This window comes from Ammodytes marinus (genome assembly GCF_949987685.1).
Source record: "Ammodytes marinus genome assembly, chromosome: 2".
In the NCBI taxonomy this organism is placed as follows: Eukaryota; Metazoa; Chordata; class Actinopteri; order Uranoscopiformes; family Ammodytidae; genus Ammodytes; species Ammodytes marinus.
The window spans coordinates 25,919,561-25,936,918 of record NC_137231.1 but is presented as its reverse complement, the minus strand read 5'-3'; the positions used below and the strand labels follow the sequence as shown (position 1 = coordinate 25,936,918).

General features: G+C 39.5%; 1 protein-coding gene across 1 annotated transcript in view; it reads right to left on the bottom strand.

Moving 5' to 3' along the window:
* tmem8b (transmembrane protein 8B) overlaps positions 1–17,358 on the bottom strand; it is a gene marked incomplete at both ends in the record, with an annotated part of 35,056 nt that overhangs the window by 10,723 nt on the left and 6,975 nt on the right. Inside the window, 6 exons of the mRNA XM_080035574.1 lie at positions 132–274; positions 4,729–4,852; positions 5,023–5,122; positions 10,585–10,967; positions 13,815–14,083; positions 15,403–15,536. Of these exons, the coding sequence (XP_079891700.1) occupies positions 132–274; positions 4,729–4,852; positions 5,023–5,122; positions 10,585–10,967; positions 13,815–14,083; positions 15,403–15,536 (1,153 nt within the window). The remainder of the gene's footprint in view (positions 1–131; positions 275–4,728; positions 4,853–5,022; positions 5,123–10,584; positions 10,968–13,814; positions 14,084–15,402; positions 15,537–17,358) is intronic.

Genomic DNA, 17,358 nt, shown 5'->3' with positions numbered 1-17,358 from the left:
CTGAGTTTAGTACAGATTCACGTTGTGCGCAAATTCCAATCAACAAACAAAGAGGGAAAAAAAGCTTTCCACGTGAGCTGGAAAAATACACTGACAATATGTTGCATTAGATTCTTAAAGCAAGATGTTACCTGCTTTGCATTCACACGCAGCATAAAGGTAGTTGTTGGTGCGCAGGAGCTTGCACTGTCCGTACGTGCCACAGTCATTGATGCACGGAGTCAGGTATGAGCGCATGTACACCTCGGCGGTGATATTGGGGCATGCCTCAAATCTGGAAAAGCCACAGGCAGACAGAATATTAGACTGAGGTGAGCATGAGGAACGTCACTGCAGTACAACAGGTGAATTTAGGTAAAACATTTTAGCCAGTTTGAAGGTAGACATTCACTGCTTTTTCACTAAAGTATGCAGATTTCAAATGACATATTCAACCTAAACCTTTTTTAATTGTGGGCTGTGTACTGTAGTTGTTTTAAGTCATGCAAGAGACACTGGCACTAAAGTATATCAACAACTATCAGGGGAGTTGTCACAACATTTTGATGTCAATAGATGTCAATGATACCCAGATAAGGATCCACATTTTATTTCCTTTTTTTTACAAGATAATAATGGTTTGATAGCTATTCATAACACCCTCAGGATAATTTGAAACAATTCTGATAATCACTTAATTATACTTGTTTTAATGGCCAAAATATGGCCAAACTGATCCCATTCACATCACCCTCACCTGTACTTTGTTCTGTAGTGCTAATTAGCAAAGGCGGCCAACAAGCTAAATCAAGAGAGTGAACATAGTAACCTTTGTACTTGTTAAATATCAGCATGTTAGCATTGTCACTGTGAGTATGTTAGCATGCTGACATTCACATGTCACTCAAAGCCAGTGACCTCACAGAGTTAGTCTGTTTAATGTCCTCCAGCACAATCATCATCACAGCGTGTTGGAGATCAAAAGATTTAATTTGAGGGTTTTCAGATGACAGACGATTTTGTCAACATCTCCTTTTTAGTTATTTCTAGAGAAACATTTCAACCAAAAGCTTCAATCTTTCCTTGGGAGGGAATTCACAGCCTGATAGATGGTTTGTTTTTATGTTATGCAGCAAAAGTAGCACCTGCACATGGACCCAGACAATAAATTGTTTATCTCTGACACTACATGAGATACATGGGGGGGGGGGGAAACCGGAATAGTCGTGTTTGCATTGTATCTCTTCAAATTGCTTGCCTGTACAATCAGTCACAAAGAACGACACTCCGCGAGGTTCCCCATGTGTCTTTTTCGCATTGTATTGTTTAATTGACACAGCTGCCTGCTCCCTTATTCTTAAATGATATAAATCAAAATAATTGCAGTGTTAAGAAGCACCTATCATTCGCACTACAGTACTTAATTTTTTCTTTAACAAGAGCTGATTGATTTAACACGTGGAAATGTGTGGAAACCTTACACATAGCTGTGTGCCAATGTTCTCCATGTTTCCATACCTCAGCAGTGCTCTCATGTGAGGATAAGACCATGTCTCACACCATCTGTTATTATTTGTTATTCAAATTCAATTCGGAACTCCCAAGTGGCCTGCGAAAAAAATCTGCTTAATTTCATTCTGTTCACATTGTGGTACCATTAAGGCTTCTGCTAAACAGCTTAATCGGCTGAATAACGCTTAAGAATTGGTGAAAAACATTGCTTTGGATAACTTAACAGATATTTCTCACATTGAGGGTAAACAACCTTTAAAGGATTTTGTACTAAACACATTTATCTGTGGATTAAACTGTACATGAAAGTGAGTAGGACAACAGAGATAAGAGCGTTTTTTTCTAGTCAAGAAGAGATAAGAGATGTGCCCTTTATAAAATGGGACACAGACTTCAATGCTTTATGGTTTGCTTAGTATAAAGGTTAAAGAAAACTACCGTATCTTCCTCTTTCGCAATTTCTACCTGTGACAACGGTGCACAAAATAAGGAAAAAAGATGCTCTTCCATAAGACTAACACTAAAATCTGACATTTTAGATGTTACAGTATGTTGAACCGACAGATACCATAGACAAAATAAAATAGATGCGGGAATTTCAGAAAGTCCATATTTGAATTGTTTTCACAATATGCTAATGTACAAATGTGAAAGAATCTGCTTCTAAAACCTCAAAATGTAACCCTCTTCCATGTCATATGCTAGGTGTGTATCAGAAACACATTCACTGAGCCAATCCCAAATTAATCTGGTGGGTGACAGATGGGAAAAGATATGGCTGAACGAGGGAGGCTGCACCATGCAAAGCGAGCTGTCTTCATTAGACCACTGAATTATTCATTTTGGTAAATAAACTAGTGATGGTTATACAGAAATGTGTTTTTAAAGAAAGATGGAATGTCGTATTAAGCAATTGTCTTCCTGTAATTGACAGCAAACATTGTCGCTCAGAGGTTGCTCTGGGGCAGTGGAACCGAGCCGAAGAGTTGATAATGAGAATGTCAAATATTTATGAGCAACAGTCATTCAGCTGGTTTCAGTGAATTCCTGCTTGTAAATTATGTTTTGAAGATCTTGTGTGTTGACTACAGCAGAGCGTAGGGCTGCACAATATATCGAATTTTCATCGCAATGACGATATTGGCTTCCCACGATGACGTGTACATGAATGTGCGATATTTTAAATGTGTGCTCAGCTGCGAAGCAAATCAATCACTCCCCAAACCACTCGCTGATCATGTGCCTGTCCATGCTCCAACCTGGCAACCCCAGGTTCCCGAGAGCTGTCAATCAAAGTCCAGTGGCTCCGCCCCCAAAGTGTGAACAATTTTCTGCCCGCATAGATAGAAAGCACTCCAAGAGCCGCGCGGAGAAGCAAGCTGCTGCTTATCGCGCGAGCAAGAGCAGATATTTGCGCTTGTTAAATCACATACATCCCCTTGTTAGTCTCTTTTTTTGTGTGGGGCCGGATTTATAACCCATTATTACATGACACTTTGCCAGGTCTGTTATGTCCAGCAAGACAGACCGCAGTCAAGAGTAGCCTATAATGTATAGCGAACGGGTCACCTAAGGACCTACGTCATAGTTTTGATGGATAGACGTCCACAAACAGGGCTACTACTCGTTCAAAAAACAATGGAATACTTTTTCAACGCGACTTTGCATGTATCAGGAGAGCAGGGAACACAGGAGTCATGGTTAATGTCCGACAGGACTCCAGTCAACACGACGTGAGTACGTTTGGCTGCATATTGACAGTTAGCCTACAGTAACTTCAGGCTGCATCCCGCCATGTAAATGTTCGGCAGTAATTTTCTCCGTGAATTGTGTTATTGATTTTGGGGGCTATTGCTTTGTTAGCTAGATGGAGCTCTTGTTAAATATGTTATATATATTACATTTACTGTTTGTTTGTACAGTGTGCGAGTCTTGAGTTGTGTTAGCAAAACAGTAGCTCTGTGGCTAACAGCTGAGCCTGAGCCTTCAGTCAGCTGAAGCAGCCAGTCTAGCTGGGCGAGTAGACTATTCCACCGTTGCAAGTTCGTATCCTTGGTCGTTCCTATTTACTGGCGTACTGAACTACGTTTTCATTACATAAGAACTTAGTTTGCAATGCCTATTCCAGTTATTAGACAAGCTCTCAGGGTTGCTAATAACTCCATACAGTCAGTGCCTCGGCGTACACACGACCTGAAGCGAAGATGAAACCTCGCGTTGCGAGTAAAGGCATGAAGGGCAGCAACAGTTAACTAACGTGTTGCTGAGTGTTACCTGCCACTTCCCGTCTCCGTCCTTTCAAATTAAATTTCGACATAGTAGAGCCATATAGGTTGTGATTTATTTTGACAGGGCGCAGCTCACAATACTTATTTTATTTATACATTGTGGGCACAATTTTATTTAGTTCAAAATCAAGTTTTATACACATCCATCATGCAGGTACAATGAATGGAGTAAAATATTTTATATTTTGCTTTTAGGAGATGCAATGAGGTCATATGAGGAAACAAAGATGTGTTATTTAACAGAAATGTAGCACAAGGAAAAGTTAAAGCAGTGCTCTGTATGCAAATATATGTACATTATCAGTAATATTGCATAGCCGATCACATGGATATGAAAGCGCTGTTATGTTTACGTGACAATCCAATAAAAATATTTTACTCACTAAAATTACTGAATAATCGTGGTAAAATATCGTGATATCAATATTGACCAAAATAATCGTGATAATCATTTTGGGAAATAACACTTGTGTTTGCATTTCAAATTAACTGCTCAAAATATTGGGGAATACCACATGACAGGGTAGATCCCATTGTCATGTCTGTACACCATTATGTGGCTACCACCAGCCACCTACGTTTAGCCTAAAGGTTGGAAACAGGGAAACAGCTAGCCTGGTTTTGTGCAAAGCTAACTAAATCCACGTACTGTCATCACTAAAGTTCACTTGAGATTTTTACACTTTGGCTTCCCGCAGTTGCTTCATATTTACTGTAGGCATAAGAATTGTGTCCATCTTCTAAATCGTGAAAAGGCAAAGGATTTTTGTCCCCAAATGTTCAAACCCTCCTATTTAGCTACTAAGACATAAGAACAAGTCACATTCTTGCCAGCATTTTCATTTCATCATTGTAAATGTAGTTCAGTTCTCCATTGAAGCGGTATCTAAGCATATTAGCATGAACCAAAATGTCTGTGGAAATGCAAAAGCAGTATCGGCAGTCTTACCCATGTTCTGTGGCACATAGAGAGCGCAGGCTGAGGTACCAGGTGCCTGTCTGTGGGTAGGGAATCCTCAATTTGGTGATATTAGTAGAGGTGTTCACTGAAAGGAAAAACCCAGCCTCCGATTCTGCACGAGAAGAAATCAATGATGGGAAAAAGGTGTGAAAATTTTTCTTTTTTAAATTCTAATGGGAAAATGGTTGAAAAAAAAAACGCTTGCTGTGGAAATGCTGATACAGAAAGAATTAAAAGTTTAAATTTTCACATATTTTGTTCGAAGTACAATTTGACATATACCTGATTCACACTTGAGTGAGGATGAGTTTTCCCGTAAGAAAAGAGGCATCCCGTGGTTCAGGCAGCCAAACACTGTGACATTGGCTCCTTTCAGCGTAGACTGCAGGGGAAAACATAAGCAAACTTCAGTCATCCATCCAACCATCAACTGTCTGCTGCCGTCATGCTGCTAGGGAGCCAACACTTTCCAGGCATGTCTCAAGTCTCATTTCCCATCAGCACTGCCACTGACATAGTAAACTTTAAAACTAACAAATCAAGTCAAATTGCTCTCCCCCTGTCAGCCTAAGGCACATAGATGAAGATGTTGGCAGTTTATTGCCTTAAAGCATCAATTATACATTAACACGGGCATGACTTTAAACTGAAAAATCCTAGAGAATTATTCAAGCGCTGGGAACTGCATATGCTTATACCAAATTGGCTCATCCTGCAGAGGTGTGAAAGGAGACAGCTAAAGTCCAATTACGTGTATCAGTAAAAGACAACAGGAGAACAAATAGCGGCCGGAAAATCACTGCATTCACACATATATCATCAGTGTGCACTCAGGCATCAAATGTGACACTTCATTAATTTCAAAAGTCCTCTAATGTATTCATAGTGTCTCTGTGTCTCGCTGGCGAGAGCACAGTGTTGTTTTAGGACAACTTTAAGAAGTGTCAGAATAAGTAACTGGAATCTGACAGTCAAAAAGATTGAAAGTAAATATTGTTCAGACAAACGTCTCACAGAAGAAGTTGCATCAAATGACACAATGAATTTGACAGTAAAGATAATTTTTGTTGAACGAAAAAATATGTTTTTATCGCCCTCTCATAGCTCAAAATGGGCATAATGCAGGAAGTTGGCAAAGTTGTTGATTAATTCAATGACTCAACAAACACTTTGCCAGGTCCTGAGGTGTCAGGCTCCCTAAACTCACCATCTGTCCTGTACTCTCTTGGTAGTAAGACTCAATCACGGCCATTGACATTTCAAGATAGTCTCTCCCCTCCCTCCTCCCCCTTTCATATGATGAAGGATTAAGTGAGAACACACTCATAGATGCATTACCAGATGCAGGCCCAGGGGCCCCAAAGAGCTCAGGAGCTCCCCAAAGCCAGATTCTTCATATGAAGTGACTGCAATAAACATGCCTGGATGTTTAGACATATTGTATAGGGCTCAGTCAAAAAAGAAAACATTTTAAGTCACGCTACCAGCATGACAATGTTGTTCTACCAATCATTAGGACCACCACTTTGGTAGGGCTGAACAACAAAACTATTTCAAATAATTTGAAACAATGTGATAAGCAAATAGCAAAAAAACTGCTATTGAGGACATACTGTACATCTTGCAGCACGTCTGACCAAGGGTTGAAACTGCCACGTCAACTTTACAAATTCATACCATTCCTCCATGTGCAACGTTGCGTCACAGTTCAATTTATTTACATTGTATTGACACTAACTCAGGCCCTAGAATTCAAATCCTTTATATCTTATTGGTATACAGTTTTAAATGGTCCCATCACATGTGGTCACCAACACCTTGTTTCAACAGGAAACACCAAATTAAGGAAGCTAGTTGCTCTCAAGATGCGGCTGATTGTTTTGTGAAATGTTTGATCCATCTCAAACCTGTTGTATGAACCATTCATGTGCTGTAGTAAACAGGGAATTATTCTGCCTTGTGTGTGTGTGTGTGTGTGTGTGTGTGTGTGTGTGTGTGTGTGTGTGTGTGTGTGTGTGTGTGTGTGTGTGTGTGTGTGTGTGTGTGTGTGTGTGTGTGTGTGTGTGTGTGTGTGTGTGTGTGTGTGTGTGTGTGTGTGTGTGTGTGTGTGTGTGTGTGTGTGTGTGTGTGTGTGTGTGTGTGTGTGTGTGTGTGTGTGTGTGTGTGTGTGTGTGTGTGTGTGTAGTAGAAATGAAGATTTTAACCAATAACTTTGGTGGCTCAACCTGTCCTCCAGCTCCTCTCCATCTGATATAATTTCCCTTGACCATTCCTCAGCACCCTTGATCTTTGCTGTCAAGTAACCAGTGATTCAAAAAGGCTATCAATCACTTCTAAAGGAGCGTTTGTGTTGTCAGGGCATTGTTTTTAATGTCCTTCTTGGTGCCCCATTCCAAGTTCACGTCTGAAATGCTAATGGTAATTTTGTTTTGGGTTTTATTTATCGCCGTAACTTGTAAAGCACTTTATAATATTGTTGTGAACATTGGCACATTAATCCCGTTGCATATTGTGATTTATACGCCTGATCCATTATGCAGCTGTTCGTTATTATTGTTGTGGAATTTGAGCGGCGGGGGCGTAATTCAATCAGGACTGTTATCTTACAACAATGCAATGCTCAAGGTTACTCACTGAAGAAAACCACTTGGAAAAAACTCTATCTAACTTTATGGTAATGGTAATAAACATTCCCATAAAAAGCACCATTACAACCGGACAAAAATGCTAGAAAAAAACCTTTGATGGATGTCAGTTTCTCTCTGTGTTTTGGCTAAATTTCCCAGGAGTGATGTTGATGACATTTTCCAGCCAGGACCCAATGCCAACTGACGCAACAACACGGATATAGCTGGCATGTGTACTACAGTATATGATGCACATCCGAGTGCCCAATCTAATTCAATTTAATGAAAATGTTATTGAATATTGAACTGTCAAATGTTTTGACTCTTGAGAATTTCACCCTCTGAACATATACTTATGCCGCTTAGCAAGGGCAAGCACTTTTATTATTAGGTTGTTTTTGCTTCAGTTCAATTTGTTCTTTTAAAGTCAAACATATTTTTACAAACCAGTTCTCACATTCTGGGGAGCGGCATGGGAGATAAAAAAAAAGTAGCATAACAATAAAATAAAAAATTCAATGAATTATAATTTTGACCCCCGGAAATAGATATATCAACAGGCAATGAATAAGTAAATCATTTTATATTTTTCTGTATTGATTTATTCATGAATTTATTTTAGGGTTATACCATATACATTGGTCTTAAATAATATGTAAATATATACATACAGTATGTACATGAATAAATAAATACATACAGAGAAATATAATTGTCTTTGTTTATTTATTGCCATCCATAGCCACATTATTTGTTATTGTTATGTAACATCTTTAGTCATTGATTTATTTTTAATGTATTATGCACATTTGACAGAATTTCATTAACAATTCATTTCCCAAACCACATTCTGGACCCCTTACTCATGTGATAGTGTTTTACTGTGGAAAAGCAACTGTTACATATGAAAGCTAACGAGGCGTACGACGATTCTTTCTAAAGGACTAAAGTGTATTACAGGGCTAACGATTGCTTTCCCTGCATAAACCCTTGTATAAAGAAACATTTGAAAAGCGGATCCAAAGCGGTTAAAGCCACTCGAGGTATCAGAGCAAAATGAAAAGCCATATGCATTCCTTTCACTATCTCTCACACAGAGAGTGATGCAAGGCAGACAAGCAGCTCCAGCTATTGTCTCTTAAGCTCTGCAAATCTGCCCGCGTCCCCCACTGGCAGCGCCTGACTGGATTCTGCGCCTTTGACAAGCAAGTGACAGATCACCACCGAGGGGAGAGAAATGTGTCCATACAATATTATAGTAGAACTGTGTCTCTGAAGAACACATCTCACAGTTCATATGACAGTCACAGCAACCAGGTTTAATCACAGCAGCATACTGTTTCTTTGACACCTGCAGAATCCACCCAGGTAAAAGTCATCCAAATACACACGTGTGTGTGTGTGTTTGTGTGTCTGTGTGTGTGTGTGTGTGTGTGTGTGTGTGTGTGTGTGTGTGTGTGTGTGTGTGTGTGTGTGTGTGTGTGTGTGTGTGTGTGTGTGTGTTTGCAGTGGTTTCGGAGAGGTCAGGACAAATAGCTACTGCAGGGCTAACACACAGACAAAAGAAAATGACCAAGGTAACCATTTCGCCCAGGGAAATCTATGTGAGGTGACATAGCCACTAACCCACCGTGTCACCACATCAACAAGCAATCAATCAAAGAATCAGTCAATCAATAAACCCTGAAATTCCATTACGGTCAATTACTTTCATTTCCTTAAAAGTCAATTATTTATGTTTTCCTCTGACATTTGGGGTTATAAAGCTGTTTGCTTTCCTACCGTTTGTAATATGAGAGGATTGATTATCAATACCAGTCCTTTGTTTTCAGTGGAGGTGTAAGATGTGTTTAGACTAGCTCATTACAAAGTGTGGGAGAAGCAGCAGCGAGGCTTCATGACAACACCTTCAAACCTGTCATTTTTGCATGTCGCCCAGCAACAAACTCTTACTTTCTATTTTGATTAATCTGATATTTATTTCTATGATTATGTAAACTCTTAGAAAATAGGAAAATAAATGTCATGGTCAAGAATGAAGTTTCAATCTCAACTTTTAAGCATAAAAATTGACAAAATGTTGTGGATCAAATGAATTTTCAATATCTTCTATTCCGAGACAAATGAGCAATTCCATTTACTGAGGAATGTAATGTGATACGGTAAAAAAAGCTACTGAATGGAGATTGTTTTGTTCATTTTAATATTGTTGGAAGGGCACATTTTTACTCATCTTTTCTGAAGGCCAAATATATCCTCCTCAAATATATTTTTGAGAGAGATGAAAAGCAAAAAAGTATGTTTCCCAAAATGTCAGGATATTCTTTCAAACAGAACAATCAAAGACATTTGTTAGGGTTTGATGTTCCATCCTCTAGGTTTTTTCAACACTCGCTTTCTATTACGAGTTCTATATTTAGTCCATCTGCCAGCCAATAGCTCTCCAATGTCTGCTTCTCTGTATACCTGCAGGTGCATTTCTAATGTCATTACTGTCTGAAGGACAGCTTTACAGAGACACAACAAATACTTCTTGGCTGATTTTCTGCATTGTGTTCGTTCTAAATTAGAAACATATGTCACAAGCCCAAACACTGACGGCTGTTTCATTGTGAACTTTTTCAGCGCCTACAGCAAAGTCTGTGACCATACGAGCATCCATATTTAGCAGGGCAGCTGAGCCAGACACTTTGTGAGGCCAATGATTCACCCCTTATTGGCTGGGGATTTTCCCTGCAATAACTACAGCATATTTACTTCGCTGATTACTATCTGATCCTCCTGCAATCATACAGTAGGTGAATGGTGAGGTTGGCAACAGGGCTGTGTCAAACATCTTAAAGCAAAATATCGACTAATTTACCAGGAAAACAGTAGGCATACAATATATTTAGAAGCAATGTCTGCACAGTTCTTTAGCATTGTCAAGATATCAAATGAAAACGCTCAATATGGGTCAATCCAGAATTTTTTGACGTTAGTTGAAGCTGAATTTGCAGATATGGACCTAACGGAAGTGAATTGATAATGAATATAGCATAATTGTCAGCTGATTTTATAAACGAATATGAATCTTCTTTTCTTGTATAAATAAATACTATATATATATATATATCAACAGAATCAGAAAACACTAGTCATTTAGATTTTAGTTTGTGTATTGTTCATACCTTTAAGAACACACCAGTCAAGGAATACTGTCATTAAACCTACTCACCATGTTGAGTTTCAGCTCCATGTTTAGGACCCCCCCACTGTCCAACACTGGCATCAGGTTGATGGCGAACACGGCGGCTCTGTCCGGCGGTATGGATATGTTTGGACCGAAGAAGACGTAGAAGTGCACAGAGAAGGTGTCCAGCTCGTTGCGCAGAGTGGGGCGGATGGGCCAGCACCTGTTAGTGTCTGCTGTGGGGGCCAGGTAAACCACACTGTCCTCAGAGGAGTGCAGGTGACTGAGGTTCTGTGAGGGGCCGGGCAGCGCCGCCACAGACAGCGTCTCGGACAGGGAGAAGCCCATCGCCGTACCGAACGACTGAGGCATGTTCATAGAGGAGCCGGGCTGGGATTGGTCCTTGGACAAATTGGACTTGGAGCAATCTAGGAAAGAGAAGATGAAGATGTTGAAACGGCATGATGCTAGGTTGCTACAGTGGGCCCCCTTTGTTTACATAGCCTTTGTTTTTTTTACAGAGCCTAAGCTGTGTATTAACACCAGATCTTTTTCAGTGCTTACACAGTTGACGGATCGTGAGGAGATTCACTGATTTTGACACAAGCGTTTTCCATAATCGCCGAATTGCACCTTTAAACTGATTCCTCAATGAGCTCAACATTCTGGTGGATTATCACTGGCTTGTTGCAGAACAGTTTAAGAATGCACACCGCAACAATCTACTGCAATGTAATGTAAGGTAGTAAACCCTATAATAAATAACACAACCCATCCTCGGGATTATCAAGCAAACCACATAATGCATGATAAGCAACCAAGTATTTTGCAAATGTTTGAAAGGATCCCCTTCAGCTGTGTGGCTTCCGTAATGTTAACAACAAGGTTCAACACTGTACACTGATTATTAATGAGAAAAAGATTCACGGTAATTGCAAACCGTATGCTTTCCCTCAACACAAAAGCAGCACATTGCAAACATGGTCACTGATGGCAACTGACAAAATACCATGAAATACCACCAAACCCCAAGGGAAAAGGATTTCAAAGGCTTTTCTAGCTCAGCCTCGTTTTTGCATAGTGTTGTCTCTGAAAGGGTTTGAAGTATTTTGATGTCCGTTTCAGGCAGCCGAAGCATTCATAAATTTACCAAAATACCAAATTCTGTTGGTTAGAGGCAAGTGTGACTTGTGTAGAAACAAGAAAAGAAAAAAAAGTGGAAAATCAGTTTAGACCAAAATATAATATATGTATGTGTAAGTGTGGGTGGGAATAATTGTAGCGGTTCTGTAAACATACCGTTTCTTTACATAATATTCATGATCCCCCAAAAAATAGCTTTTACTATTGCCTACCCTGGAGAATGCATGCTTAAGTATAGAAACTCTCTTCAATGAGGGCAAGACACCTGCTGAAAATACTGTATAAACAACAACAGTAATAAATAATAAACAGCAACCTAGTTTCACCACTTCCTGTCTATCCAGCAGCCGCGATGCCTCTAAATTGGACCCAATTCAAACAAGGGCACATATATCCGAGACAGCTCATAACCACAGGAACCAATAACGGTTAGAAAAAGCATGAAGAAAGTGAGGACTCCAGATGGTCCCTGGACTTGAGGTGTTCTTCAATTTAAATCCACAAAAGGTCAAGCTAGATCTGCCTGGCAGGCGAGAGGAGAAAACAGAGTGTGAATAATTAGTGTCAGTGTTGCCATGGTGACAAAGTGCACTGTATAGTGTCCAATGAAGAGGGGGGGGGGGGCGGGTCGCAAAATGGGAGTAGACATTCGACAGATTTGAGAGCCATCCCCGTGGAGTGAGCATAAAGAAATATCTCGGCTTTCTACAACCCCACACACAGCATGTAGCACTTAGGCGTGATATCGCTGTCCTCTTAGGAACCCCTATCTGTACCCTCTCAGTGTGGACTCCGCTCTTTTTCTTGTGTAAGCCTCTTAATGGTCCTACTGTGTCTGGCCCATCTTCTCCCATCAAAACACATGTCCAAATATCAATTTCTACTCCACTTATCTGTCAATCTCACTCGCACTTTCAAAAAAAAAACATTTTGCTTTTATTTGAAGAAAAACTTTTACCTAGCAATCATCAGTCATTTTTGTATTTTTTTCCCCTCTGCAATTTGAAAGCCTTTATACTTTCGACTGTATCATTTGGGATGTTGAATATGATATGCTGCAGAGATCTACTTTGAGCTTTTGTTAGGCCTCATTCCTAAGGTTTATAGAAACTACCCCAGAATGCTCTTAAATTACACATCAAAAGCAGCGCAAGGAAAAATATGATGAGAAACGCCAGAAGCAAACAGCTCACAGATTGTTGCAATAAACATTATTACACTTTATTTGAAAATGATGATGGAAAAGAGAAATCCACCCATTTACCTGCAATAAATCATTTAGTAATTGTGTTTAATTGCCAAGACATCGCAGTAGGCGCAACCCTGATGAGACTAAAGTGCTGCAAGTTATTTTCGCATTAGGAAAATGAGTGTGTGTGCTCAAAGGCTGTGCGTGACTTTTAAGTAATACAATAATACAATTTTAAAGAGTATACATGTTTAATCTTGCATGATTTTATTGTATTATTAAATTTAAGCAATGAACAGAATAAACCACTATGACAAACCAGGAACTCACTCGTATTGTTTCAAAAGTTAGAATTTCTGCTGCATTTGATGTAATGTTAATAGTTGTTATTTTAAATGACACATGGCCATACTGAAGCCTGGTGTCATAAGAAAGTTAAAGCACCCTTCCTTAATTGAAAACACTTGTTTTGATGTTGTAACATAATGGTGGCTAATGTTAGCCATGGTTAGAAAACTTTAGTTATTTATTGTATTGTGACGTTATGACTATTCTCTGTTTGTGCTACTGTAACATTATGTTTTAACAATCACTATTAAGTTGATTTAACACTTTTTGTCTGGAAATTCTGCTTTTGAAGAAAATTTACCTGGACTAATTTTAAAATGACGTCATTTTCTCATTTACCTCTTATAGCTACTAGAAATGAACAATATACGAATGAGGCTCTCTGCCTGCATGGCCAGACCCATCAAGTCTAATCAATAGTGTTTTATGTGTTAATTATTTTCTTATATGTACAAAGAATGCATATGATACTTTATTCATCCCCAGAGGTAACATTGTTGTTGCAAGAACAAGCCGCAAAATAAAATTCATAACAATAAAGGGGGAAAAAAACATAAGAATCATCAATCACATTTTGCCTGTAATACAAACTCACCTGTGACCTGCACCCCGATGCGGAAGTAGACGTTGGAGTTGCTGAGATATCTCTCCACCAGGATGTAGTACCATTGTTCCCAGGCAGGTACCAGTGTGTCTAATTCACAAGGGCTCCACTCCCTGCAGTCCAGGGCACTTGAGTTATGGACCGGTGGCGCCCGCGCTCTTATCTTCAGCACCACGGGACAACTCTCACTACTCTTGTTCTTGGTGCTGCAGTTTACCAGCTGCACCTTCACCTTTGATGTATAATTGGGGATAAACACTCTGCACAAGCACACAAGACAGAAACACACACACACGAACACACGCACGCACGCACGCACACACACACACACACACACACACACACACACACACACACACACACACACACAAACACGCGCACACAGACAAGCGCACGCACACACACACACACACACACACACACACACACACACACACACACACACACACACACACACACACACGGTTCAGACAGTAATAACACACTATATCATAATGCAACTGTACTGTCAATAACATGTATCCAAATTAAGGTTTATTAAAACTATATGAAAAGGAAAGGCTCTATCATTCATGGAATAGGGTGGATAGGGTGTTTTTGCTGTTATATGTCCTTAAATTGTACAGCAAAACATGTTACTGTAAATACCTATTGTTTTTCAGCAGCAAGCAGTGAAACGTATGTCGGAACTTCATAACTAATGGAATTTTTATTTAAATAATTGGTCAGGTGGTAATGTTGCCTTTCGTTTAATAATAGTAAGAATAATCTGCAGACTGGTGCTTTAAATTTAAAGGCCTACTTCACCGGTTGGAATATGAAGGTTTATTGAACTCTGAGATCCTATTTAGTATAAATGTGCAAAAAAAATTTAAATCGGATCATCTTAGCCTGAGAAAAGGCAGAAAGAGTGTTTTATGGTCTCACTGTCTAACCCTACAGTTTCCTTCTTGTGACATCACAGAAAGGGTTAGGATTAACAGGACAGCTGGGCCAAGGGAAGACTGAGGGAAGACAGAGGGAAGACTGAGGGAAGAAAAACCTCATTCATTATATTATAATAGTTATTTTATAATGATAGAACGCTGGTTCCGTATGGGTGAAGTATTCCTTTAATGAGTATACATCGGTATATCATTTTCATACAAACACACAGCATAGCACACACACTCACCAAGAACTTACTTTTGTGGTACTGTACATACACTCTATATTTACTATTTAAATAATAAAATAAAATGTGGTTACCCTTGACATTATTTCCTTATGCATAATATGGACATCCCTTGGGCACCTTCAAAACATCCTGCAGAGATTTACATAACCCCCTACCAAAAAAATGACATTGCTCGACTGAGGTGACTTTTAGAGGATGAGAAGTTAATAAAAGTGCTCAAACTATAAGCATGCACTTGGAAATTGCATCTTTTCAAAATGTGAAAATTCAAGATAAGCTTGTGGGGCAGACTCCAGGAAAACCAATAGAGTGGGGAGGTAGATAGTGCAACATGTATTATTTTCTCTTTCAAAGCCAACCCATCCCGGCTTTTGGTTTTTGAAGCTAGGTTAGTAGACTTACTTATATAGTGCAGATCTGTTATGGACGGGGATCATCTGGTCAATGAAGTAACCTGGGTAAAGCGTTGAAATCCCGATCAGCCTCTGGACAATGAGCTGAGGTTGGAACAGATACTGGCATTCTTCAGACAGACCCTGCAGAGATCAGACAGCAGCGGTGCAGATGGCATTTCAGTGTATTTCAGTGGTTAACTCAACAATATTTCTTAAAAGCTGGTAAGGACAAGATTAGATATCCTTCAGACTGTCTGAAAATTCCTAATGGACTGTGTGCATAAAGCCTGTCACCCTCTTGGATTAATATCACTCTGTTCTCGCTCTGCCTGCCTGCCTGCCACACAGCGTAACACACACCCACTATTTCAGCCGTGTTGTTCTGAACCATTAATGCTTGATGTGCATTACGTCTGTGAGATGAGCCGAGCAGGGGAGAATGGCTTTAGAGCCAGGATGCCGTGCACTGCTCTGTTTCTACACACAACATTTGCTGTAAAAAATCTGTGCTGAAAACGAAACTGGAGCCCTTTTGCTCCTGATTCAAACGGACAGGTGTGAATGCCAAATGAGGTCCTTCATTTCTGTCAACCGCTCACTAACCCCGCCCGCCCGAGCCACTATTACCGTGACATGTGGCATTAGTCCGGGAACCGCAGAGGTGACCCCTTTGATTTATTACAGCCTGTCAGTTGGACCCGCACATGCGTCATGCAGGCAAGTTGCGTTTAATTAAGGCTCAACCAATATGGGTTTTTTGAAAGCCAATGTTTTTACACCGCACAGCTTTTGATAGTGTTTGAGAATCAGACCATTTTCATTCCAGAAAACAAAGAAATAGACATTCATTTATTTTCTCAATTTCATTTTTGGCAGGATGTTTAAAACTCTAAAAATCAATTTAGCCCAAAGAGCACAAAAACTGCCATTGAAAACATGAAGAATCGCATTATTGTTGCTCCTTCAGTCAAAATGGCCCACTGAGAAAATTCAATTTCAGGGAATACTCTGGTGTATACACTGAGTTTCCAGTTTATTAGGTACACCTGAACAATTTTAATTCAATCCATCAACGTGCTGCCATAAAAACACAACCTCTGAGAGCTTATTTTCAGCCTTTCTGAACTCCATGGTCGTTTGAGTCTCATTTATTGTGCTTATTTGTAACACAAATAGACATGCACAATTGAGTTAGTCAGTAATGTGTGAAAGAAATCCTATTTAATTCCAGTTTTTACAGGTTTATGTAAATTTGCAGCTCTACTGTTCTGTCAGAAGACAAGCGTAGTGGACACTATAGCCAGCATTTAATAAAAGACTATTATACCCTTGCAAACCACTATGTCAACCCTGATTTTAATGGTCATCATAAAACAGCCAGGTCTCTTTAAGTGATGGCTAAGTGAAAGAAAAGAGCCCCTCCAGTACGGTGATCGATTATATTATAGAGTGGGCCATGCCTGTATCACTACAGCCTAAATCTGAATAGTGTCACCATTTCCCAGATTGTGTTAAAGTGGTTGTGATACACTTTGATGAAGTTGTGCCAGCAGATGCCCAGAAACACAAAGATGGTTGGATTGATGGCTAAACATGTAATAACATTTATTATTTATATCAGTTCCCCTCAATTTCCTCTTCTACACCGAGCTTTATATGGCGAGTAATTATTTAAATCAGGATATGATGCAGCTGGTCTTGATAAGCGAGCAATTGAAAAAGTGTCTGGACAGTATCCAGTGTTGCTTTATGTCTTCTTAAAGACACCACGATGTAAGAATGATATACAAATAAAAAAAAGTAATTAATTTTTTAAAAACACTTTTGATAACGAGTTACCGGTATTTCAAATAGGTATAATTTAGAAATATATATGCTCACATAAACACAATCACAACTTGTATCATGTAGCCTATCCGTATTGCAATAACATTTCAGAAAGTCAAAGAACATGTGCCGATGT